The sequence below is a fragment of the Chenopodium album genome, chromosome 8 (genome assembly GCF_948465745.1).
Source record: "Chenopodium album chromosome 8, dcCheAlbu1.1, whole genome shotgun sequence".
In the NCBI taxonomy this organism is placed as follows: Eukaryota; Viridiplantae; Streptophyta; class Magnoliopsida; order Caryophyllales; family Amaranthaceae; genus Chenopodium; species Chenopodium album.
Window position 1 is genome coordinate 74,378,004 of NC_137841.1, and position 20,634 is coordinate 74,398,637.

Sequence of the window (20,634 nt, forward strand, 5' to 3'; positions counted from 1 at the left end):
ATCTACCAAATATATATTAGTACAAACTAATACTACTAATCAAATAGAAAAACAAATTTACAAAACATCAAACAAGAATGAATAAGGAAGTATCGAAATCGAGGGAGGGAAGGATGGAACGTTGGATTCATGCTCTAGTTATTCTACTCATGTTTCCTGCATTAGCAGAGGCCACTGTTAGGCATTACAACTTCAAGGTACGTGACATACTTAATTAACTTGATAATTAACATCATAATTATGTGTTAGCTAGTGTAGTTATGTTTCACTTACTAGCGAAGTCAAAACAATTTGATTCCTTTTCCATACATATATAGAGTTATTTAGTGGTGCAGTTTGTTTCAGACTTCCAACTAAACCAAGTTATTTTGTGCCTTCTATCAATGATAAAACGACCGTGTTATAAATGGTTTTGGGTAAGGTAAGCAAAGGCAACCAATGAATATACAAATATAGTAACATGTACGATTTTGTTGAAACTACAATTGGCATGCTACATATTATTCTAATGATGGCCAAAATTGTTAATAACGTGTTAGATCTTTAATAACGTCCATCAAATAATTTTTCAAACTAAGAAGTAGTAGTACTATTCTTGTAATTAACCTTCTATATGTTGGCACAAGTAGGTAGTCATGAAGAACTACACAAAACTTTGTTCCACCAAGGCTATTGCCACAGTCAACGGAAAATTTCCCGGGCCAACCCTCCATGCAAGGGAGGGTGACAACGTTCTTGTCAAAGTCATCAATAACATCAATTACAACGTCACTATACATTGGTAAGACTCTAAACCTTTAAAACACGTTCATTATTTGATCAATTGATCCTCGCCATGTATATGTACATAATGACTTAAAGTTACTAGACGAGTTCAGGACTAACACATCATCTATGATATAATTATATGTATATTGTAGGCACGGTATTCGACAACTCAGAACGGGGTGGTCCGATGGTCCAGCATATGTAGCACAATGCCCTATCCAGCCGGAACAAAGCTATCTTTACAACTTCACCATCATAGGTCAAAGAGGAACATTGTTCTGGCACGCACATATATCCTGGCTAAGGGCAACCCTACATGGAGCCATTGTTATATTGCCTAAGAAAGGCACCCCATACCCTTTCCCACATCCTGTCAAAGAGAAAGTTATTGTGTTAGGTAAGGCTTTAATAATACCTTATTAATATATAAATTCATATTTTACTTAAACTTTCAATATCATTACTTAAGTAGAATTTTTAATTTGCATCAAGTACTAAATAATGTCAATGTCATATAAAGTCCCACACTCCCATGCAATTAGTATTCCTTGACATTTTCTTTAGTATTCTCTGAAATATAATTGGAAGACGACATTGGACCTACAGACCTACTAAACCGGCCCAACAACAATTGTCATGTTATATGTTTTTAGCACACACATTATATGTATTTATGTTCCATCAAAAAGTATGCAAGTTGAAGTAAATTCAACTTATATAGTATAATAATTAATGGATTGATCCACTTTTATTCAAGAGGCTTGGGGTTCAATAATTCTCGTCACCATCAATTTTATAGTTGGTAATTGGGAATTTGGGATAATATAGTGGTTTAACCGTTTAATTTTGCGTAACACCAAATGAGTAAGGTTTCCTTGTAAATTGAAATCCCCTTATTTCTCCCCGCCTATGAAGAATTGTGTTAGGTGTGACGTTGTGGTCAATTTATTTCCAAATATGGATGATTGTATTGATTATTTGAATTGAATTAAGCTTTTACTATCAATTGCAGGGGAATGGTGGAAAGCAGATACAGAGGCAGTGATCAATCAAGCTACAAAATCTGGTATGCCACCAAATGTATCAGATTCACATACCATAAATGGCCATACTGGACCGGTCCGAAATTGTTCAATCTCAACACAGGGTACTTATACTCGTACTTGATAATTGTTAACACCAAAAAATTGCTTAAGTAAAAAATATTTCCTAGGAATCAGGGTTTGTTCTCTTCAGCTTAATTTTAGTTCAGTTCAGTTCAGTTCCTAATTTCGTTCTCTCATAAACAATTTAGGTCAGCTCAGTAAATGAGAACAAGCCCTAATTGTTTACATTTGATTATTCAATTCCATAATATTTGTGCAGGTACTTATACCCTACATGTTGAGCATAGCAAAACATACCTATTACGAATTGTCAATGCTGCAATCAATGACGAGGTTTTCTTCAGAATTGCCGGTCACAAATTTACCGTGGTAGAAGTTGATGCAAGTTACACAAAGCCTTTTATAACAGACACTATCTACATTGCACCAGGACAAACCACAAATGCTCTTCTTAAGGCCGATCAATCTCCTACAGGAAAATATTTGATTGGCATGTCCTCATTTATGGACGCGCCTGTTGCTGTTGATAACACAACCACCTATGGCCTTTTGCGCTACAAGGGTGGCCTAGCTAACTCGCGCCTTGTCCTGACTACAATGCCATCTATAAACGCGACACAAACTCAACTAAAATTCACACATGCCTTACGAAGTCTAAATTCAAAAGACTACCCCGCGAAAGTCCCTTTAGACATTGATCATTCCTTATTTTTCACCACGAGTGTAGGGGTTAACCCGTGTCCAACATGTCTAAATGGTAGTAAGCTCGTAGCTAGTTTTAACAATGTCACATTTGTTATGCCAACTATTTCATTGCTTCAGGCTCATTATTATAAAATAAAGGGAGTATTTACGGACGATTTTCCAGGGAGGCCTCTTACAAGTTTTAACTATACTACTTCAAATTTTACTGGCTCTTTGGCTACTATGAACGGTACTAAGGTTTATAGGTTACCATTTAATGCCACGGTCCAAGTTGTACTCCAAGACACTTCTCTTATAGCACCTGAAAGCCATCCTCTCCATTTGCACGGGTTCAATTTCTTTGTTGTTGGTATGGGGATAGGTAATTACGATGATACTAAGGATCCAGAGAGCTTTAATCTCGTCGATCCTGTTGAGAGGAACACTATTGACGTGCCTGCGGGTGGATGGACTGCTATAAGATTTCGAGCTGATAATCCAGGTATAGTATCATGACAGTTTTTCAATTAATCATACATACGTCTAAAATAATGTACAGTAAATAAACACAGTATAGAAAATAAATCACTTTAGAATATACAAATAATCACTAGTACTAGATTTTATTTGAGACTTTAACATAATTTAATATCTCGAGATAAACATATTATTCCAAGAGTGAAATTAATTAGAATTTCGAGTTAGTTAACGAGTTTAACATTATAAAATGGTGAACCGCAGGTGTTTGGTTTATGCATTGTCATCTAGAAGTACACACTTCATGGGGACTAAAGATGGCATTTTTAATAGAGAATGGCGACGGGCCAAATGAGTCAATCGTGCCACCTCCAAAAGACCTACCTAAATGCTAAGTTCTCAATAAGTATTTTTTATTGGTGCTCCTTGAAAGATTCCATTGGAATATACTCATTGAAGATCGAGAAGATTCTTTTGAGATTCATTAAAAAAATGGGTTTGCATTTTGCAACATAGAACTTTTGGAGTTGTACGGACGCTAAACAACAAAAAAAAACAAAGGGAGTAGACGTTTGAATTCTGGAGTTCAGATTGCAAAGAAGCTTCAGATGAATGAGTGCATCAGTTGAAGAAGAATGAATTAAGGCATGAAAAAAAATCATCGTGTTGTTTTTTCTTTCTTCTATATTTTCTTCTAAATTATGTAAATTTCTGCCATGTTTGATGATTAAAAACAATGTAACACTTTCATATATCCCTTTTTTTGTTTCTGTTTTTGTTTGCTTAAATTTTCGGTAGGCATGAAGTTTGTAATAAATAATAGCTTGGAGCAATGGATTAGTTGTTGAACAAATCTCTCCCATAATTAATTAATTTTTTACCGTCAAATAATGAAAAACTTAATTGTTACAAAATGTATCTCTAGAGTATGCTCATATGAATACTGTATATGTACCATCAAATCCATTACTCGTATTATATTATTTGATCATTTAACCAAAATTTTCTACCAGTATATATAGTACGGAGTATATGTTACTTAAAATTCTAGTGTATTAGATACATTATTAGGTTGGGCCGTTGGGGAGCGTAGATGATTAAGTATTCATATAGTGAAATGCAGAGTATTTATGTACTATGGGATTTTGTTAATAATGTTGATTAGCCATCAAGGTTGTATCACGTCGATCCATGGACTATATACTTACATGCTCATGCGGTCATGCCACAGGCTCCAAGTGACAGTCCAACTCCAAAATAGGCCACGAACACCATTGTGAATGAGCCTGTAGCCCTGTAATGGTCCCTAGGGCTAAGTAGTTACGCGATACAATTAACACATATATATATGGCTGCCCCTTACTGCAGTCAAGGTTGATTCTGCTAGCTTAGCCTACCAAAGAAGGTTAGTGGTTACTAACTTACTACCTTCACACTATAAGCATATAATTCCTAAAATTGCTTAGGCACTCAAATATAGAATACAAAGTAATTACTAAATACAGGCATATTTTGTCTTCAACTTTAAGACATAGTATAGCATTTACAAAATGTTGGGTGCTGAGCATTACATATCACCAGTGTCTTTGTGCGAGGCTACACATGCATCATTTCTCACAATCCACTGCACCAACTTTTTTTTAAATATCGTTATAGTATGAATTTTTCCAATAAACTTCCACCCACAATAAAATTTAGTCTTCCTTTGGTTAAAGTGGAGCAATTCAAAGAACGTCATCCAAAAAGTTGGCTGCTCAAAATTACATGGTAGAGGGCACTTGTAATAAGGGACTGAATTTTTCAATTGGGTTCCAAGTGTCTCAACTCTCAAATTAATGCCCTTTCCTTTTAAAAAAGATTTGTTACTGACATTGGTTCAATTCGGACTAGATCCCGAAAAAATGGGAGAAGAGTTGTTATTTACTAGCCCCGGATTCATGATGGAGGAGCTAATGCTCCATCAATAAGAAAAGAGACTATCTGATGACTATTTACATACTCTTCTTTTAATATAAGTTAACCATTCTAATGGTGTATATTTTAATTTAATTTGTTGTTGTCGCACCTAAAAGCCATTAATTGATATTAAAGGCCACTACTTATTAAGGCCAGGCTAGGGCAATCTTTTATTTCCATCTACTCCTACCTCCAAAACCACCACACTTCACTTCCAATCTACCATCAAACAATCAACTCTAGATTAGAACTTTATTTGAATTTATATGTAAGCAGACTCTAATTCTACTATTTTACAAATTTCGCTCTAGAATTATCCACCTCTATAATTCTATAATTATGTCATAATTTTAATTAGCAGCCTCCATATGGTATACCCATATACCTATACAAGCTCATTAAGTTAGTTTAAGAGTGCGGCTGACATGGCTTATTTTAAATGCATTGGGAGATGCTTTAAGACCAACTTTATGATGGTGCTTGGGTCACCGTGCTTGGAGTTTAGAGATTCCTACCACATAGGAGTGCTTAAATAGTTAATTGTAGATAAGCATTACATTAAATATTCATTAGAAGCAGTCAATATAGTTTAATTGAACTCGACCACTAAGAATAATTGATCAGCAACCTAGGTTGTCAGGCTTGTCATTGAAGAAACAGCCAATTAAATTAAATTAAGGGAGTAATTATAAGATATACAAACACGTACATTTTTTAGTACTAAGTTACGGTAATGAGAATGAATTTTAGAACAACTTATACCGCTACAGTCTACATACATAAAGCTAAAAATTAAATAATAGTGACATTCTTGATGATAATCAAAGTCTAAACTATAATAATTTTCTTGATAACAAGTAATTTGGATTAGAGAGGATAACTAATTTTTTTGACAAGAGAGAATAACTAATTAGTTACTGAGTATTTCGTTTTTGAAAGTAGTTGTAGCAAAGAATATACCAAGAAAAATTCCATTTCCGTACTACTTTAGAGAAATCAGGAATCAGAAACACATCAATTACTTAAAAAAAATATATTATATTAAATAAATAATAAACACTAATACAATTATACAACAACAGTTTACGATATTCTTGTTTGTAGTTTGAGTTCTCTTCTACTAGCTGCATGCATGTGCATAAACAGTGTTGTAGTACTAGGTTAGGAATCATTAATAGAGGGACCAATCTAATTTAAGAATAAAGTATAAAACTATAAAGTTTTGTTCATTTTTAATTCCGTAAAAAAGGGTAATCATACTAAATTAAAATTTTTAATTACTCGTCGGATGAAATGCAAGGAACAGTTCACATATAGTTGAATTTTCAAATTTGGGATAGAGAATGGCTGGCAAGGTGAACAGGTGTTACAAGACTAACTACTTTTAAAATACGGAGTCCCAACACTTCACAAAACACACCTCTTATTTAGAAATTTACGAATTAATAAGTGACACTAGAACAAATTGGACTTTATTGAATTAATTAATTAGATAGGAAATAACATATCCATACGTATTTAATTTAGTACTCATGCTAAGATAAAATAAATAATTTCCATGCATTTTTACCTTAAATTATTTGAGATGAATTAACTCCATAAGTTTTTTTGGAAGCATTTATCATCTAGCTGATTAATCAAATCTTAAAATATAACAAGTTATACAAAGAAAGAATTGTAGTTTGTAGCAATACAGTAAGATGAGTTATGTAATGATCATAGTACTAAATTGAGTATTAAAAATTCATTATAATAGTTTTTATCTTGGATTTATAAGAGTGGAGGTGTTTGTCTTTTGGTAAAGACCTACCGGAAGTAAAGCCTCCAATGATGATGAGTTAATGAGCCACCATACAGTCGACACCCTTTTCTTTTTTCTTGGTACCATGTCAGCCTCCTTTTATACTACCCAATCACCATTTGGTCTTTTGCTCTCACAATTTAAACACACTCGTGTTCTCTGTTTTACTCTATCTGTTCCTAAATAGAGATAGCATACACTCATTATTGTAGTTAATAGAAAAAAGATACTTCGTAATAACTTTCCTAAAACATTTTCTATAATAATTTAAGATTAGAATTCTAATTAAAATTCTTCACAAATAGTATTAGGATGATAAAACATTATTTTATAATAATAAAAGATTTTCAGTAAACACGTATCGTATCATTAATATTGCATAATTGAACATGCTGCAATTCATCAAAAAACTATTATTAAACCCTAAGTTCAACATGGTATTGTTGTATTGTGAAGCAACTTTTAATTTATTAATTTTTACCAAATTTAGCTTTTCATAAACTGTAAAATTTATTAAAAATTAGCCTTAGAATAGTACTTAAACAACAAATTCCTCACTTATAGCTAACTACAAGTCTACAAGCTTAAGTTATTAGCTTGATCTAATACCTTACCAAATCAGATTAGAGGTTCAAAAAGTATTACTCTGTAATTCAAAACCCTAATACTCGACTTAAGTAATAAGTGTGCAATCTTAACAACTACTTTAGCCGAACAAGCCCATTAAAAAAAAAAAAAAAACCTATCCGTACTTCATATATATGTAAAGTCAGCTGAACCTGAAGCTTTTATTAATGCAACTCAATTAAATAAAGCGTATTGTTCTTCATCACACCTTCCTTCCTGTCATTCTCAAATTCGACCTCCAAAAGCAAAGGTCAAAGCATTTTCTCTCCCGCTTCTTTCTACACTACCAATAACTCATAACCTCTAAAAAAAAAAAACCCATTAAAAAGATTACAAAATTGTAATTTTCTTCATAATAAAATTTACCTTGTATAAAATAAATAAAAATAATAATAATTCAGAATCTAGGAGAATTGTTCTTCTTCTTTGCCTTTTCTGCTTCTTCCCCTCTTCTCCAGTGGGCAGGCAGTGCAAGTTGTAAGGTAGCAGTATTTGGTAGGGTCTGCACTAGCTCTAATTTTTAGTGCTGTGGAGGACAAAGTCGGTGGCTTTTTCCATATTTTTTTTTTAGAAATTTTAATTAATTATTTTATTTTCCTTTGATATTCTGAAGTAAAATTTATAAAGTTTAGGTCTTTATAGTATAAGGGATTCTTCAAATTTGATTTATAACCCAAAGTTTATTCTGATTCTCCTTGAACAAAAAATTTTGGGTCATTCTGAAACTTCATTTTCCTCTCTTATTTCCTCTGTTCTTGCAATTTGATCATCACCTCAAACCCCCCTTTAAATTCACCCATTTCATCTCTCTTAAACCCCATGAATTAAAATTCTAAATTTTTAGTGAAAGAAACAAAATAAATAAAAATCACAAATTCAAAAAAAAAAAAAAAGGGTTTTGGGAGGGAGAGAAATGGGAGCAATATATCCTGCTTCTTTGTTTACAAATTCAAGTTATGATAATTGGCTATTTCCTGGGGATTCCAAGAGTACAATATGGACAAAGGAAGAGAACAAGAGATTTGAGAAAGCACTTGCAATATTTGATGAGAATACCCCTGATAGATTTTCAAGGATTGCTGATATGATCCCTGGGAAATCTGCTTGGGATGTGATGAAACAGTATAAAGAATTGTTGGAAGATGTAACCGATATCGAAGCCGGCTTGGTTCCGATTCCTGGCTATCTTGCTTCTCCCTTCACTTTGGAGTGGGTTGATAATGCCAAATTTGATCCTTTTAGGAAGAGGTCTGCGGCTTCTATGGCTATGTCTATGTCTATGTCTAGGCCTCATGATCAAGAAAGGAAAAAGGGTGTGCCTTGGACTGAGGATGAACACAGGTAATTCATGTTTTCATTTCTGTGACTGTCAATGAAATTTGATTGTGAAATTTTATTGTATATTGCAATTATAAGCTGTAGACTGGAGTAGTGATTACTGAATAGGTGGGTTAGACTGCCTGAAATATTCGTGTTACTTCGTCTGCACTGGTTTGTATGCGAATGCACGAGCTATATACTGAGTACTGATATGTGTTTCTATAGAAATTAAGAGTCTGATTATGAGATTGTTTCACAGGGTTGGCATTAGGTTAGCAAGTTCTGCTATAAGAGTCTGATTTATGTGCAGTATGTCCTTAATTATATGTTAAACATTATGACATGTGATTGAATTGTGTTAGGAATTTATACTGTGAGAAGGTTGAGTTATTAACAATGAGTTATGCAGGCGGTTTCTGCTTGGACTTCAGAAGCATGGAAAAGGGGACTGGAGAAACATATCACGGAACTTTGTTATATCGAAAACTCCAACTCAAGTAGCTAGCCATGCCCAAAAGTACTTCCTAAGGCAGAGTTCGGGTGGGAAGGATAAACGAAGACCTAGCATTCACGATATTACCACTGCTAATCTTTCTGATAATGCTATGCCATCAGTTTCAGAAACTGATGAAAAGCCCAAATCACTCTTAGAACACTCGTCTGGCTCATTTCCATTGCTTCAAAAATCGTTCAACATCATGCCTAAGATGCTACTCGATTGGAGCAACACGAATGGTGAAGCATTCATGGTTTTCGACTCCCCTCATGGGCGGCAAAATCTGTACAGTAGTGCCTACCAAGGAGCCTCAGCCTATATAGGATCACATTAGAGTAAGGGTAATACAACTGGTAAACTATCTCTTATGGTTCTTGTGTGGTACATCATCACATGTCTCAAGCTCATCAGATTTTAGTCTGTAGACACCAACAGAATTTGAAAACATCTCAATCTTTTGGAGGGTATAATGAATGTATATTTGAATTACGATTTCCTTTTGAGAGTACTCATGATATGATATCTAGTTGTCTAGGTCAATCTGAAGGTTAATTTTTTCGCGTGCTGTTTATAATCCTTAGATGGGTTTCGCGTCTTATGAGAATGAATAAGTCAGTTTCTTCAGCTTCAGAAAATTGATTGAGCATTATATTCTCCCACTTCTCCATTTCCCTACAAGCTAACCAAGTGTTCTAAACAACTTGTCATTCTACAAAATTTCTTAATGCACTTTTCCACAATTAGTAGAACAAAGTGCATGCAATTATCAGAAGCAAAGTGACTAAGATTCCACCAAAACCTGCATCATATTACACTTATTTACACCCCTACTAAATGGAGCAATAAGCATGAATAACACTACTTAATGTAGTAATATGAACAAGGTTCAAACCCGATCTGCGCCTTTTTTAATTTTTTCTAATTTATTTTAGGACTGATAAGCATAACAAGTTAGGAAAAAAAAGAAGAATCTAGACAAGTAGGATAATAAGCCATGTCACACCAAAAAAGTAGTAGCCAAATTAGCTGACTAAAGGGAGGTCACCTTCAAGGGTAATTCCTTTAAAACTGATTGCTTGCTTTTTTTGCTCTTATGCTAAATGTAAAAGACGTATCAACCATTCATTAGATTATAGTGGATCAAACATGGCCAAAGTGACCAAACCTCTTCATCAGCATCAATTAGTCATTGGGGTGACTCTGAATTCCACTAACAAACAAAGCACCTTGGTAGTTAATAAATAACCTCTTTACATTATTAAGGACATATGACAAAAAATATCCCAAGTATATTTTACCTTTTTACCAAATAACTATGTGAAAATTAACTCAATAAAATAAATTAAACAATAACATGTAAGATAATGACCTAGTAGCTTACAAGGCTTTAAATTATCAAATGAAGTATAATTTTCACAGAAATATTTTTATAAAGGTAAGAAAGTTGAATAAGCAATTGTGCTCTCCTTTCTACCTTATCGATAGAATTTTGTTTTTTTTTAATTACTTGTGTATATATAAATGATACAAAGTATTTTTTTTTACCCGTATGAAAGAATCTTTTACCTTAAAAAGTCCAATATTGGTATCATTTTCATGTATTTACGATGAGATATATCAACCAGGAACGATATTTGGGAATATTCCTTACTAAATAGAACGCAATTTTTGAAATGAAAGTCAAAAATATCAGATCTTACAAGTTACACCCCATCTTCTAACGACACAAAAAATGGTTAATGTGAACATCATTCCTTTCTAAATTCTTGAGTTTAATAAAATGTTAATTTAAACATAAGTCGAGTCTACACATTTTTAACACTGTGTTGTGGGAACAAAGCATCTCCATTATCTTCCATTATATAGAATGAGATCTTGACTATTCTTTTCAAATGGTCTATGAAGCTTAATAATAGTTTAATATTCCATTATCTTATTGATTCCTTCTTTGGGTAGAGAATACTTCATCTCTTTGAGCTCTGAATTTCTAGTAATGTTATATTCAAGAAATTACAAGGTGCAAATTTAAGATAAGAATTGAATCTTACAACAACTTTCGGCACTAAAAATTAAAATTTCTTTTTACAGAGTAAAAGCAAAATGATTGGGTTGATCCCCCGACAGGATAAAAACATTCGATTTTTTTTTCAAGATTCTTATTTAACTTACTACATGCATGATCAAATTAATTAAAAAATTGTAGATTCATTTGTTGAATTTAAAGGTCATGATTCTTGGAAGAGAATTATGCATGAGTATCACCATAAAAAAGTTTAGGCATAATTCTACGTTCAAAGTAATGGGAAATTATATACAAGTAAATAATTTCCAAGTACTTGATTAAATTGTTATATTCTAATGATATTAGGCTAATAGAGGGATCAAACAGAATGTGAAGTTTATTTGACTATTGGCAGCTTCCCTCTTTAGTTGAGCGGTTGAAGTTTTATTAACTCTGATCTTCCCATCCCAAAATAATAGACCACCTCGTTATTTTAAGACGTTCTATAATAACGTGCGTAATAAACCAATTTCTAATTATGATCAGTAATTAACTTTTGAATCTCTAATTTCCATATTGATTATACTCTATATTATTTATTCACGTAATTTAATTCAATAAAAAAATTATCGCTCATATAGTCTTATGGTTGGAAGTGAAAATCTAAAGAGAGAGTTAGAGAGATGTAACCAATTCCTTAAAAATGACACTCGATCAAACGTAACGTGATAGGTATGTTTCCAAATGTGTTGCACCTTTCAATAATATTGCATGGATTTGGGGGTTGCTGTTATTGAAGTTGCCATCATAGGGAGTGTATATCATTGCAGCAATATGAATTCCTAATGTTCATACACTTCACTTTTCATGTATGCAGCCAAAATAATATGGTGATTATAACACTCAAAAAAATAGGAGGAAAAAAAAGGGAAAAAGGTATAGACAAAAGATTTGATTTTCTGAAACACAAGCTAAGAGATTAAAGTTCCCCAATTTCAAACTGATCCAGTACAGTTTATTCTATTTTTTCTTCAACCTTTTTTTTTTTTTTTTAAAGGTAAAGGACAAATATCCCACATAATTATTTATGGCTCCTTGTTCTTTTAAATAGTTTCATGCAATTGCAAATTGCACATATTATGGGGAAAGAAAAGCATAATGTCACCCATCTTTAAGCTTTATTCTAAGATTAATGAACCTTTTTAAAGTAGACTATGACTAAACCATAAAACACACTTAATGGAAAATCTATGATGCTCTTTTTATTCAAAGAATAAATTAACACTAATTTCTCTTTAGATTTTGCTAATCTAGTAGTACTTTTCACATTTGTAAATCACTATAGTTAAAAAAAAAAAATTATAATAATAAAACATTCATTGTGTCATTTGAAATGAACACAGTGAATTAAGTTTAGTTAATGTTAATTATCTATATTAATTAAGTCAACCATTTGAGGTTGGGACTGTGCATCCTGCGTTGCACGTTTTCGAAGCCGACTAATTATGTCCTAATCAAGCACTAATGACAGGATTAGTGTTAGTTCATTGGTCCCAATATCATAGCAACCAATAAGTGGTTGGTTGACTGATAGAATTATAATCTCAGAAAAAAAAAAAGTTCAATAATGTAAATGAGGCAGCTAGCTAACAAAGAACAATACATACAAAATTGTTGTTGAGAAATAATTGATATTGCTAACCTGGGTACACCCTGGATGTTTCTGTTCCAACAACTTCTGGGTTTGCTTTCAGACAGTCGAGATCAACTCATCAAATTCACAAGTTTCAACAAAGGGTTCCTCAATTCAGCAGGGTTACCCTTGGTCCATATATAATGTCTGCAAAAACAAATAAGTCGAAAACGGTTGAATGATACAAGATCTGATTGATATACTAAACTCTGAATGCGCATTGCAAATGCACCAAAAATTCGTTCATAGTGTCTGTATTCAGTTAGTTTCCAGTGTCTAACATCAGTCATCTGTCATTAACATCTGTGGGTTTATGACCCTGTTTTTGTTTTTGATTTAGATGCAAGTGAAACTTAGTATGTTCAGTTTCCTGTAGGATATTCATATGCTTTCCTGTAAGTTATTATTTCATAATTTTCTGCCCACTCAGAATTTCGAATCATCCTGTGGGTGATTATATTGAGACATCAGACAAGTCACTTTCTAATACATCAGACAGATTTATTGTGGTAAACCAAACATAAACATATCACAACCTAACAAGGCTATGCAACTAATAACAGACGAATTCAATTTTATGCCATTGATAAACCAAATTAGAGATATGGTTAATATAGGAGAACAGGACAGGTATGACAAACTTTTCTATGCCCTGCTATTTGATTAACTGTTACATGTCTTATGCAGTGAAAACCAGAAAAGAAGATAATCGAAAAGAAGAACAGTAACTCTACATACATTCATCTTCAAGGTTACAAAAATGTTCAAATCTAATGGCTTCTCTTACTGGTGGTATAGGAATTATCAACCCCAAACAAAAGAAGCGGAGGAAACTAGAAAGAGCAATAGAAACGAATGAGATAATTTCGACATTTGGGGCTCACCCTTCGTTTCAGAAGCGGAGGCTTAAGTCCAATTTACAAGAGTCGGGAAAGAAATTGTGGGAGAGAAGACTAAACAAGCTCAACTGCCTAGCCTGTAGGCCTAGGCCGTGTAGCAGATAGAGTCAGTCCCTGCATAAGAAACAAGATGTGAATAAGTTTAAGGCACCTATACTATACATTCCAATTAGAAATTTAAACTTTGTGCAGATTCACAATGCATCAAGTAGGCAAGTATACAACCATATATAGTTAAGGAGTACAATATTTATTCTCAAGGACACCACAAACCTCTGCATTCAATAGGCAAATATTAACATTTTTGCTCCAAAAAATGCAGCATGCCAAACAATGAGATGGAATACACAGAATACATCGTGTATATGAGAATGATATCAAGATACTAAGAACTACAACAAGAATACAACAGCTCAGAAACAACCTTATTGTCTGCAAAATGTAAAAAATGGTCTCAACAATCAAATTCGTTTTCCAAAGAAAGAAGATGTCAAAACTGTATGAACAAGATGTGGAGCAGAGTGCGTGTAAGCGCAGAAGATCCCTATTGGACAGAAGTGGAACTATATACAGGCTCTAGAGATCTGGCAGAGGTAGCGGGTAAACAGTCGCCGGATGATCTGTTCTCTGTCCAGCAAGCGAGTAATAAGCAACAATGTGGGATGGATGGTCAACCCTTACAGGCTGACCATCATTGTCGGGGTTGGTACTGTATTGATCCCCAGGAATCAGCTCAATGTTCCAATATGGTCGAACCATTTGTACAATATCAACAATGCCTGTTTGAGATGCTCGGTATCCTTGGACCCACATGTACCTCAAAGAAGTCAGTCTTGTTGCAGCAGTAGCAAGTGCGTGTTCTGTAAAGCAACAAGCCCTCATTTCAAGCTTCTGAAGGCTAGGGCAGCCCAGAGAGAATTCTAGTAGCCCTGCATCAGTTTCCCCCACATAACCTAGAAGCATCCACCTCACATTTTGACTGAACTGACCAATGTAACCAAGACCAGTGTCAGTCAAACCTCCCTGTCGGAGGTACAATGCAAAGCGTTGCATGTTTTTACAACCCTGTAGAAGAGCCCGGACTCCTTTATCGAGTGGCAAATCAGTTATTGTTTCTTCTCTGTCAAGTAATACAAGTCGGAAATCAGTCAGATTTATCAAGTTTGCACCTACACATTCCAAGGCTTCATTTGTTATGTCGGTCACATAAACCGCTAGGTATTCCAGGTCAGGGCATCCCTGTGCTACAGCAATTAATCCCTTCTGTGTAACTAGTTCAGCATCTAATCCTTGGTCATCTGCCCCTCGTTCTATACGAAGTCTCTTCAGTCTCTTGCACGTCAAAGATACAACCTCCAGACCCTGATCACCAATAACATTTGTTGTCTGTTTACAAGAGATAAACAATGAGCACATGAGAAGAATTAGAGCAAGCAAAGAATCTCAAGGTTGCAAGTTCAGATGAAAAATCTGGGTATTAAAACATGGTCCCAAGAAATATGAAGACAAGATATATTACTATTACGAAAAATGAGGCAACACTATAGAGAGATAAAATCAACTAAAAGAAGAGAAACTGAAAATGTGTTTTGTTAAAGCATCAAAGGAAAACATGCTTAATGAGAGAAAAATGTAGATTATACCTCCAGAACTTCTAAATTTTGACATCTACGTATCAGGTCACAGTGCCCCTCACTATTAAGTGATGCGTAAACAAGATCCAACCTCAGCAACAAGTGCGCAATTGGATAATATACAGACAAATGACTTTCCACCAAGTACATGGGACCCAATGAGGTCAATTTAGCCGGAAATACAATGTTAGCATACTGGTCTAAATCTTCATTATATGATCCACCAGAAAATTCTTGCAATCTTGTCGCTGTACGGAAAAAGCTTCCAAGATGGACAAGATCAGTATCTCCAATTTTCACAGAGACTAAAGGACATTTACTGGCAAGAAGTTCTAGATCTTGAACCTTGATTTGCTCCAAAAAAGTCATATAGAAGTTCAAAGTTTCAAGAGCTGTGCTGTGTTGAGCAAGCTGGTGAAACCATTCACCGTTGATTTCATCGACACCACTGTCTTCCAGAAACAGTGTTTTCAGGTTCCTACATAGGAGGAAAAGTAAAGTTAATAGCCAAGTAGACATACTAGACACAACCAAGTAAGACATATGTACATAGTTAGCTTCCTGTCCAGTAAAAAAAGATAAGCATTCAACATGTATTAAAAACCACATCCTTGAGAAGAAGGAAAATATTGTGAATGATTGTGCATGAATGTAAGCACTTCTATGTAAGAACATCAATATAATAGCAATACCAGGAAGAGGAAGCAAAATCATAACAGGATCAGAAAACAGTCAATCAAATATATCCTAGGCAGAACACTTACAGCTCTACTGTCTACTAGCAAATCCTCTTACCATGAACTCCAGAAAAGAGAGGAGGAAAATGAGTGATTGGATAGATACATATCCAATTATCTAATACAGTGACACGGAACTCTATCTTAAATTTGGATCTGAATATGAGGACACGACAATCATACAAAATCCAGCCAGTCCAGCCGTGAGAGAAAGGAGAGATAGAAATAAAAGAAACTGCATGACAGAAAATACCAGCTGGTGCATAATCCACTGAATTCAACTCGCCTGACAACCACGAATAAAAACCCAAATATGTTGCTTGTTGTATCAAGGATCTTACCTCAAATTGGCAAATCTAAATTATTTTCATCAAACTCTAAAATTGAAAAATTAAGTCAAGCATGGACTAATTTGGTGGTCAAATAGATACAAATCTTCATGCCTTGCCACCCTCTTGCCCCTCTTTTGCTTGGGGCGTGTAACATTGCAAATTGGAGGATGTGTCGACACCAGCCACCAGTAAATTAATGATTTTTTTGCTTCTGGTAGCACAATCCATCAGTTACTAATTTATATCTACACCCATCAATAGACGCAATTACAGTCTGCACTCTAGATTAAGTCATTGCCCATTGTTCTCTGGTTTAAGCTCTTCATATACTGGGCTTTTCAAGGATCAAACCTATCATTCCTCTAATACACTGATGATATCATCAAATGCTGATCAGACCTATCATTCCTCTAAAGAAAGGGAATAGAAATCACAAAACCTTAGGCATAACCATCAAACAAAATCTGAACAGTAAGTACTCGAGACTAGCCACTCACAAGTTGACTATGGCATTAAGGTTAAATTCTGTATACGATTATCCCAACTTATTAATACATGTTGACCACTACTGAGAACACATTTTACTCACACTACTCAGCATCCACAGTTTAAGTTTCCATCGGACAATTTGATTATTGTCAAACATAACTTCACTTATTCACTCAGAAGCCTCCTCTCACCTCTGCTTAGCCTTTGATAACAGTTACAGTTATAGTATAGGACACAATAACTTTACATGCTCATATGTACAAAAGAAGCTCAAGGCACATCGAGGTGTAAGGATCCCTCAGCGCTTTGTTGCACCTTGTTAGAGTGAGGTGAACTAAATAAATAATTTTTAAAATTGGTGTCAAAAATACAGTTGTGCGCCTTTTTGTGTGTCTCCCCTGCACTCCTGTGAATCTACTTGTTTAGGCCAATAAAAACGCTTGATCCCTATTGTATTGCACGTCAGTGCCTAGGCATGCCTTTTCTTAATTCAATAAATTCTACGAGTACAATGTAAATATGTAATAAGATGCCCTTTGCACAGCAGAAAAGTGAAACAGCCACCAAGAGCAACAAAACAAATCCCTTACATTAAGTGTATAAATGTTATTATCAGTTTGTTCCTAACTTAGAGCATTATAGCCTAGTCATACTCTTGTATGGTGTATATAAAACTGATGATTCTAATGAAATCCATCAAGGGATTAATCTATTTCATGGTATCAGATTTCTAGGAAAACATCCTTGACCTCTCTCTGTTTTCCCCAATATGCCCATATTTCTCTTCTTCTACCTCTTTTAACCATGAGTGTCAAACTTGTCAAAGCAATCACAGTATAATTAACATCCATTTTACGCCTATGGTGTGCCAAACACAAGAATTCCAAACAATACTAATACCATTAAACCATTTACAATCCAAAAAAAAATGATATTTAGTCCAAAAATACAATCAATCACAATATCAGCCAACATTAAATCGTAATTTATTATAGCAAAACATTACATAAACTTGTTTTACATCGACACCACCCAAAATCATCTTACTCAATACCCCCGGTAGAGGAATAACGTAATTTCAGGTGGTGTTTAGGGAAGAACAAGTTAGCCAAATAGCCCGACTCTTAACAAGTTGATGATAAGTAAACTCAAACCCAAGAAATAGGGAAATGGAACATTAGAACCCAATAAAACTACATTATTCCATTACTCTGTATGATAAATAAACAACCAACTATCTTTTCCGAAACATAAGGTACTTAAACTTATTGCCTCCATAAAACTAAATAATGAACCATTTCAATTTTCAATATCTAACAAAAAAATTAACAGTATATACGCTTGTTACTTCAGATTCAATCCATTTAACAAGTAACAATACACTTTTCTAATTTACTACAAGCAAGTAATAATTAATATACTACTCGTACTGTAAAACAATACGAGTACACGGTTATGATATACGCAACCCTAACCACATAACATATCGACTTATAGTTAACACTTAAGACTACGTATATCATTTTCCAAACACGAAACGAAACAAAACAAATTAAATCAAAACTTAATTCAAATAAACATAAAAATAAATAATAAAAATTACCTGCAAGAGTGAGAAATATGCAATAAACCATCAGTAGAAAAGCCAGAACACTTATCCAACTTCAAGGAAATTAAATTACGATTTTTAACAGTAGCAATAAGCTGAAGATCTGAATCCTTAACAATCATACGCCTAAAATGAAGCTTATTAAGACGAGGAAAGCTAGCCAAAATCTGAACCCATGGACCCACATAACCTCCCCAATCATCTGGAATCAAATTATACATTGAAGCTCTTGGTTTTCCTTTCAGCTTCAACGATTCGATGTTCGGAAATCGATCAAGGAGTTGTTGCGGCGTTGTTGTGTAGCACAGAGCAATCGTTACGTGTTTTCTCGTTAATCGATCTAGCTCATACCATTTTCTACACACTGCTGATACTGAAGATCGATCGCGGGAATCTTCGATATATGGTAGGATGCATTCGAGGATTTCATCTGACATACTTCTTCGATTGTTATTATTGTGATTATCATTATGATTGTTAACAACATGATTATTATTAGTATCCGCCATTTTTGTAGTATAGTATAGCAGAAATTTGTTGAAGATCTGGAAAAAATATAGTTGAAATCGAAAAGTATATGAAATTCAATTGAAATTGAATATACAGAAATTAATTAAGATAAAAGTAGAAGAAGATGATTTGAGAGGAGAGAGAATGGAGGAAAAGCCATAGATTTGGATGATGAAAGTGACTTTAGCTAGTGGTAGTAGAAACACACTAACACAGAAATTAATTACTTTTTTTTTTTTTTTTTTATAAAGATGATGAAAAATGATTTTAAGTTTCAGTTTTTTTCGCAAAACAATGGGAAGTTTGGAGCGGAAAATGAAGAAAATAAAAGCTGGAATTAATTTTGTCTTAACTATAAAGACGTGGCTCCGTTACTGCGTATATAGTTTAATGAGGGGTTTAGGGTGGTCCAATTTTTAATAAATGTACCACTTGTGTCTTAAATATCATTAGATACTCTAATCATATGATATTATAATTTTTGTTTTTACTTTTTATTTTTTTATTAAAAGAATTTATATTCTCTAGAATTATACGATCTCATATGCATTTTTTCCTAGATTTGTTCTAGTCTGATTTGATGTTTTTCACATCTTAGAATCTATTTGTTTCATCTTATTTTGACTAATTTTTTTTTAAAAAAAATAAGTTAAAAACAATAAGTTTAGAAAAAGTAATTTTTTTTTCAAGAAATTGTAGACACAATTTATATTATTCAAACAAATTTGGACATATATTTTATTTTAATATCAGATGTCCATATATAAGAGCAAACCAATTTGCTCATTTGGTTGTACTTGTACTTGGTGTATGGAAAAGATAATGTTGTGGTCCAATTTGTCTTACCAGATTATAACAAAGGTGTTTTAATTCATTAAATTTGATAAAATTCTGTATTAAATTAAACAGAAGATATCTTTAATCAAGGGAAAATGTTCTTACTACTCAAAATTTGTTAAAATTTCAAATTAGGGGGTTACAATCTATGAAGTAGGCAGTGACGGTTGATCAATTAAGTGTGGTTCATAATTTGGAAAACTAACAAATATAAAAGTCAACAAATTTAGATCATTATTACTAGTGGACCTTTTTTTAACCCTCAATTTTCCTAAATCTGTGCCATTTGGAAAATTATGTCTTTTTTGTGGGAATATTAATATATTATGTCAGGTATCAATATATTAGTACTCGGTACTGCTTATCAACCATTGTTGTCTTATCTAGTAAGGCTCTTGTTTCATATTGTTGAGGTTTGGAGTTTGAATCCTGTCAAGTGAGGGTATTTGGGTGTAGTGATTTTCTTACCCTCCCTTTTCTACTCCTAAGTATCTGACCCACAAATACTAGATCAAAAAACCGTAATAGTTGAAGTTTGATCATAGTCCTCCTTACCAATACAAAAAATTAATAAAAAGTATATCAGCTGCATCATGGATTCATGGTGCAAGTAGCTAGGGAGTAGTTGCTACAAGTGGGTGTTAGATTGATTGGATG

The 20,634-nt window shown here is 33.7% G+C and overlaps 3 protein-coding genes across 3 annotated transcripts; 2 read left to right on the forward strand and 1 right to left on the reverse strand.

Annotated features, from left to right (window-relative positions):
* The first annotated feature begins 47 nt into the window (after positions 1-47).
* LOC145556670 (laccase-4-like) lies at positions 48-3,762 on the forward strand. The gene is made up of 6 exons (XM_081618325.1): positions 48-197; positions 630-781; positions 921-1,165; positions 1,781-1,915; positions 2,134-3,060; positions 3,300-3,762. The coding sequence occupies exons 1-6, from the start codon at positions 78-80 to the stop codon at positions 3,428-3,430; spliced, it is 1,710 nt and encodes a 569-aa protein (XP_081474451.1). The 5' UTR covers positions 48-77; the 3' UTR covers positions 3,431-3,762.
* Positions 3,763-7,746: 3,984 nt separating this feature from the next.
* LOC145642388 (transcription factor DIVARICATA-like) lies at positions 7,747-9,859 on the forward strand. Its single transcript, XM_081693556.1, has 2 exons — positions 7,747-8,760; positions 9,149-9,859. Exons 1-2 carry the CDS (start codon positions 8,333-8,335, stop codon positions 9,567-9,569), a joined length of 849 nt encoding a protein of 282 aa, XP_081549682.1. The 5' UTR covers positions 7,747-8,332; the 3' UTR covers positions 9,570-9,859.
* A 3,702-nt stretch (positions 9,860-13,561) lies between these two features.
* On the reverse strand, positions 13,562-19,447 carry LOC145642389 (coronatine-insensitive protein 1-like). The gene is made up of 3 exons (XM_081693557.1): positions 18,625-19,447; positions 15,473-15,941; positions 13,562-15,215 (listed from the first exon to the last, which is right to left on the reverse strand). The coding sequence occupies exons 1-3, from the start codon at positions 19,137-19,139 to the stop codon at positions 14,406-14,408; spliced, it is 1,794 nt and encodes a 597-aa protein (XP_081549683.1). The 5' UTR covers positions 19,140-19,447; the 3' UTR covers positions 13,562-14,405.
* Between the last annotated feature and the right edge of the window lie 1,187 nt (positions 19,448-20,634).

What these genes read in the sequence shown, in the direction of transcription:
- LOC145556670 (XM_081618325.1), top strand. Translation starts at nt 78, where the DNA reads ATGAATAAGGAAGTATCGAAATCGAGGGAGGGAAGGATGGAACGTTGG. An exon ending in TACAACGTCACTATACATTG is followed by an intron (nt 782 to 920) that starts GTAAGACTCTAA and finishes TGTATATTGTAG; the next exon opens with GCACGGTATTCGACAACTCA. An exon ending in AGAGAAAGTTATTGTGTTAG is followed by an intron (nt 1,166 to 1,780) that starts GTAAGGCTTTAA and finishes TATCAATTGCAG; the next exon opens with GGGAATGGTGGAAAGCAGAT.
- LOC145642388 (XM_081693556.1), top strand. Translation starts at nt 8,333, where the DNA reads ATGGGAGCAATATATCCTGCTTCTTTGTTTACAAATTCAAGTTATGAT. An exon ending in TGGACTGAGGATGAACACAG is followed by an intron (nt 8,761 to 9,148) that starts GTAATTCATGTT and finishes TGAGTTATGCAG; the next exon opens with GCGGTTTCTGCTTGGACTTC.
- LOC145642389 (XM_081693557.1), bottom strand. Translation starts at nt 19,139, where the DNA reads ATGGCGGATACTAATAATAATCATGTTGTTAACAATCATAATGATAAT. An exon ending in CATATTTCTCACTCTTGCAG is followed by an intron (nt 15,942 to 18,624) that starts GTAATTTTTATT and finishes CCTCCTATGTAG; the next exon opens with GAACCTGAAAACACTGTTTC. An exon ending in AAAATTTAGAAGTTCTGGAG is followed by an intron (nt 15,216 to 15,472) that starts GTATAATCTACA and finishes TCTTGTAAACAG; the next exon opens with ACAACAAATGTTATTGGTGA.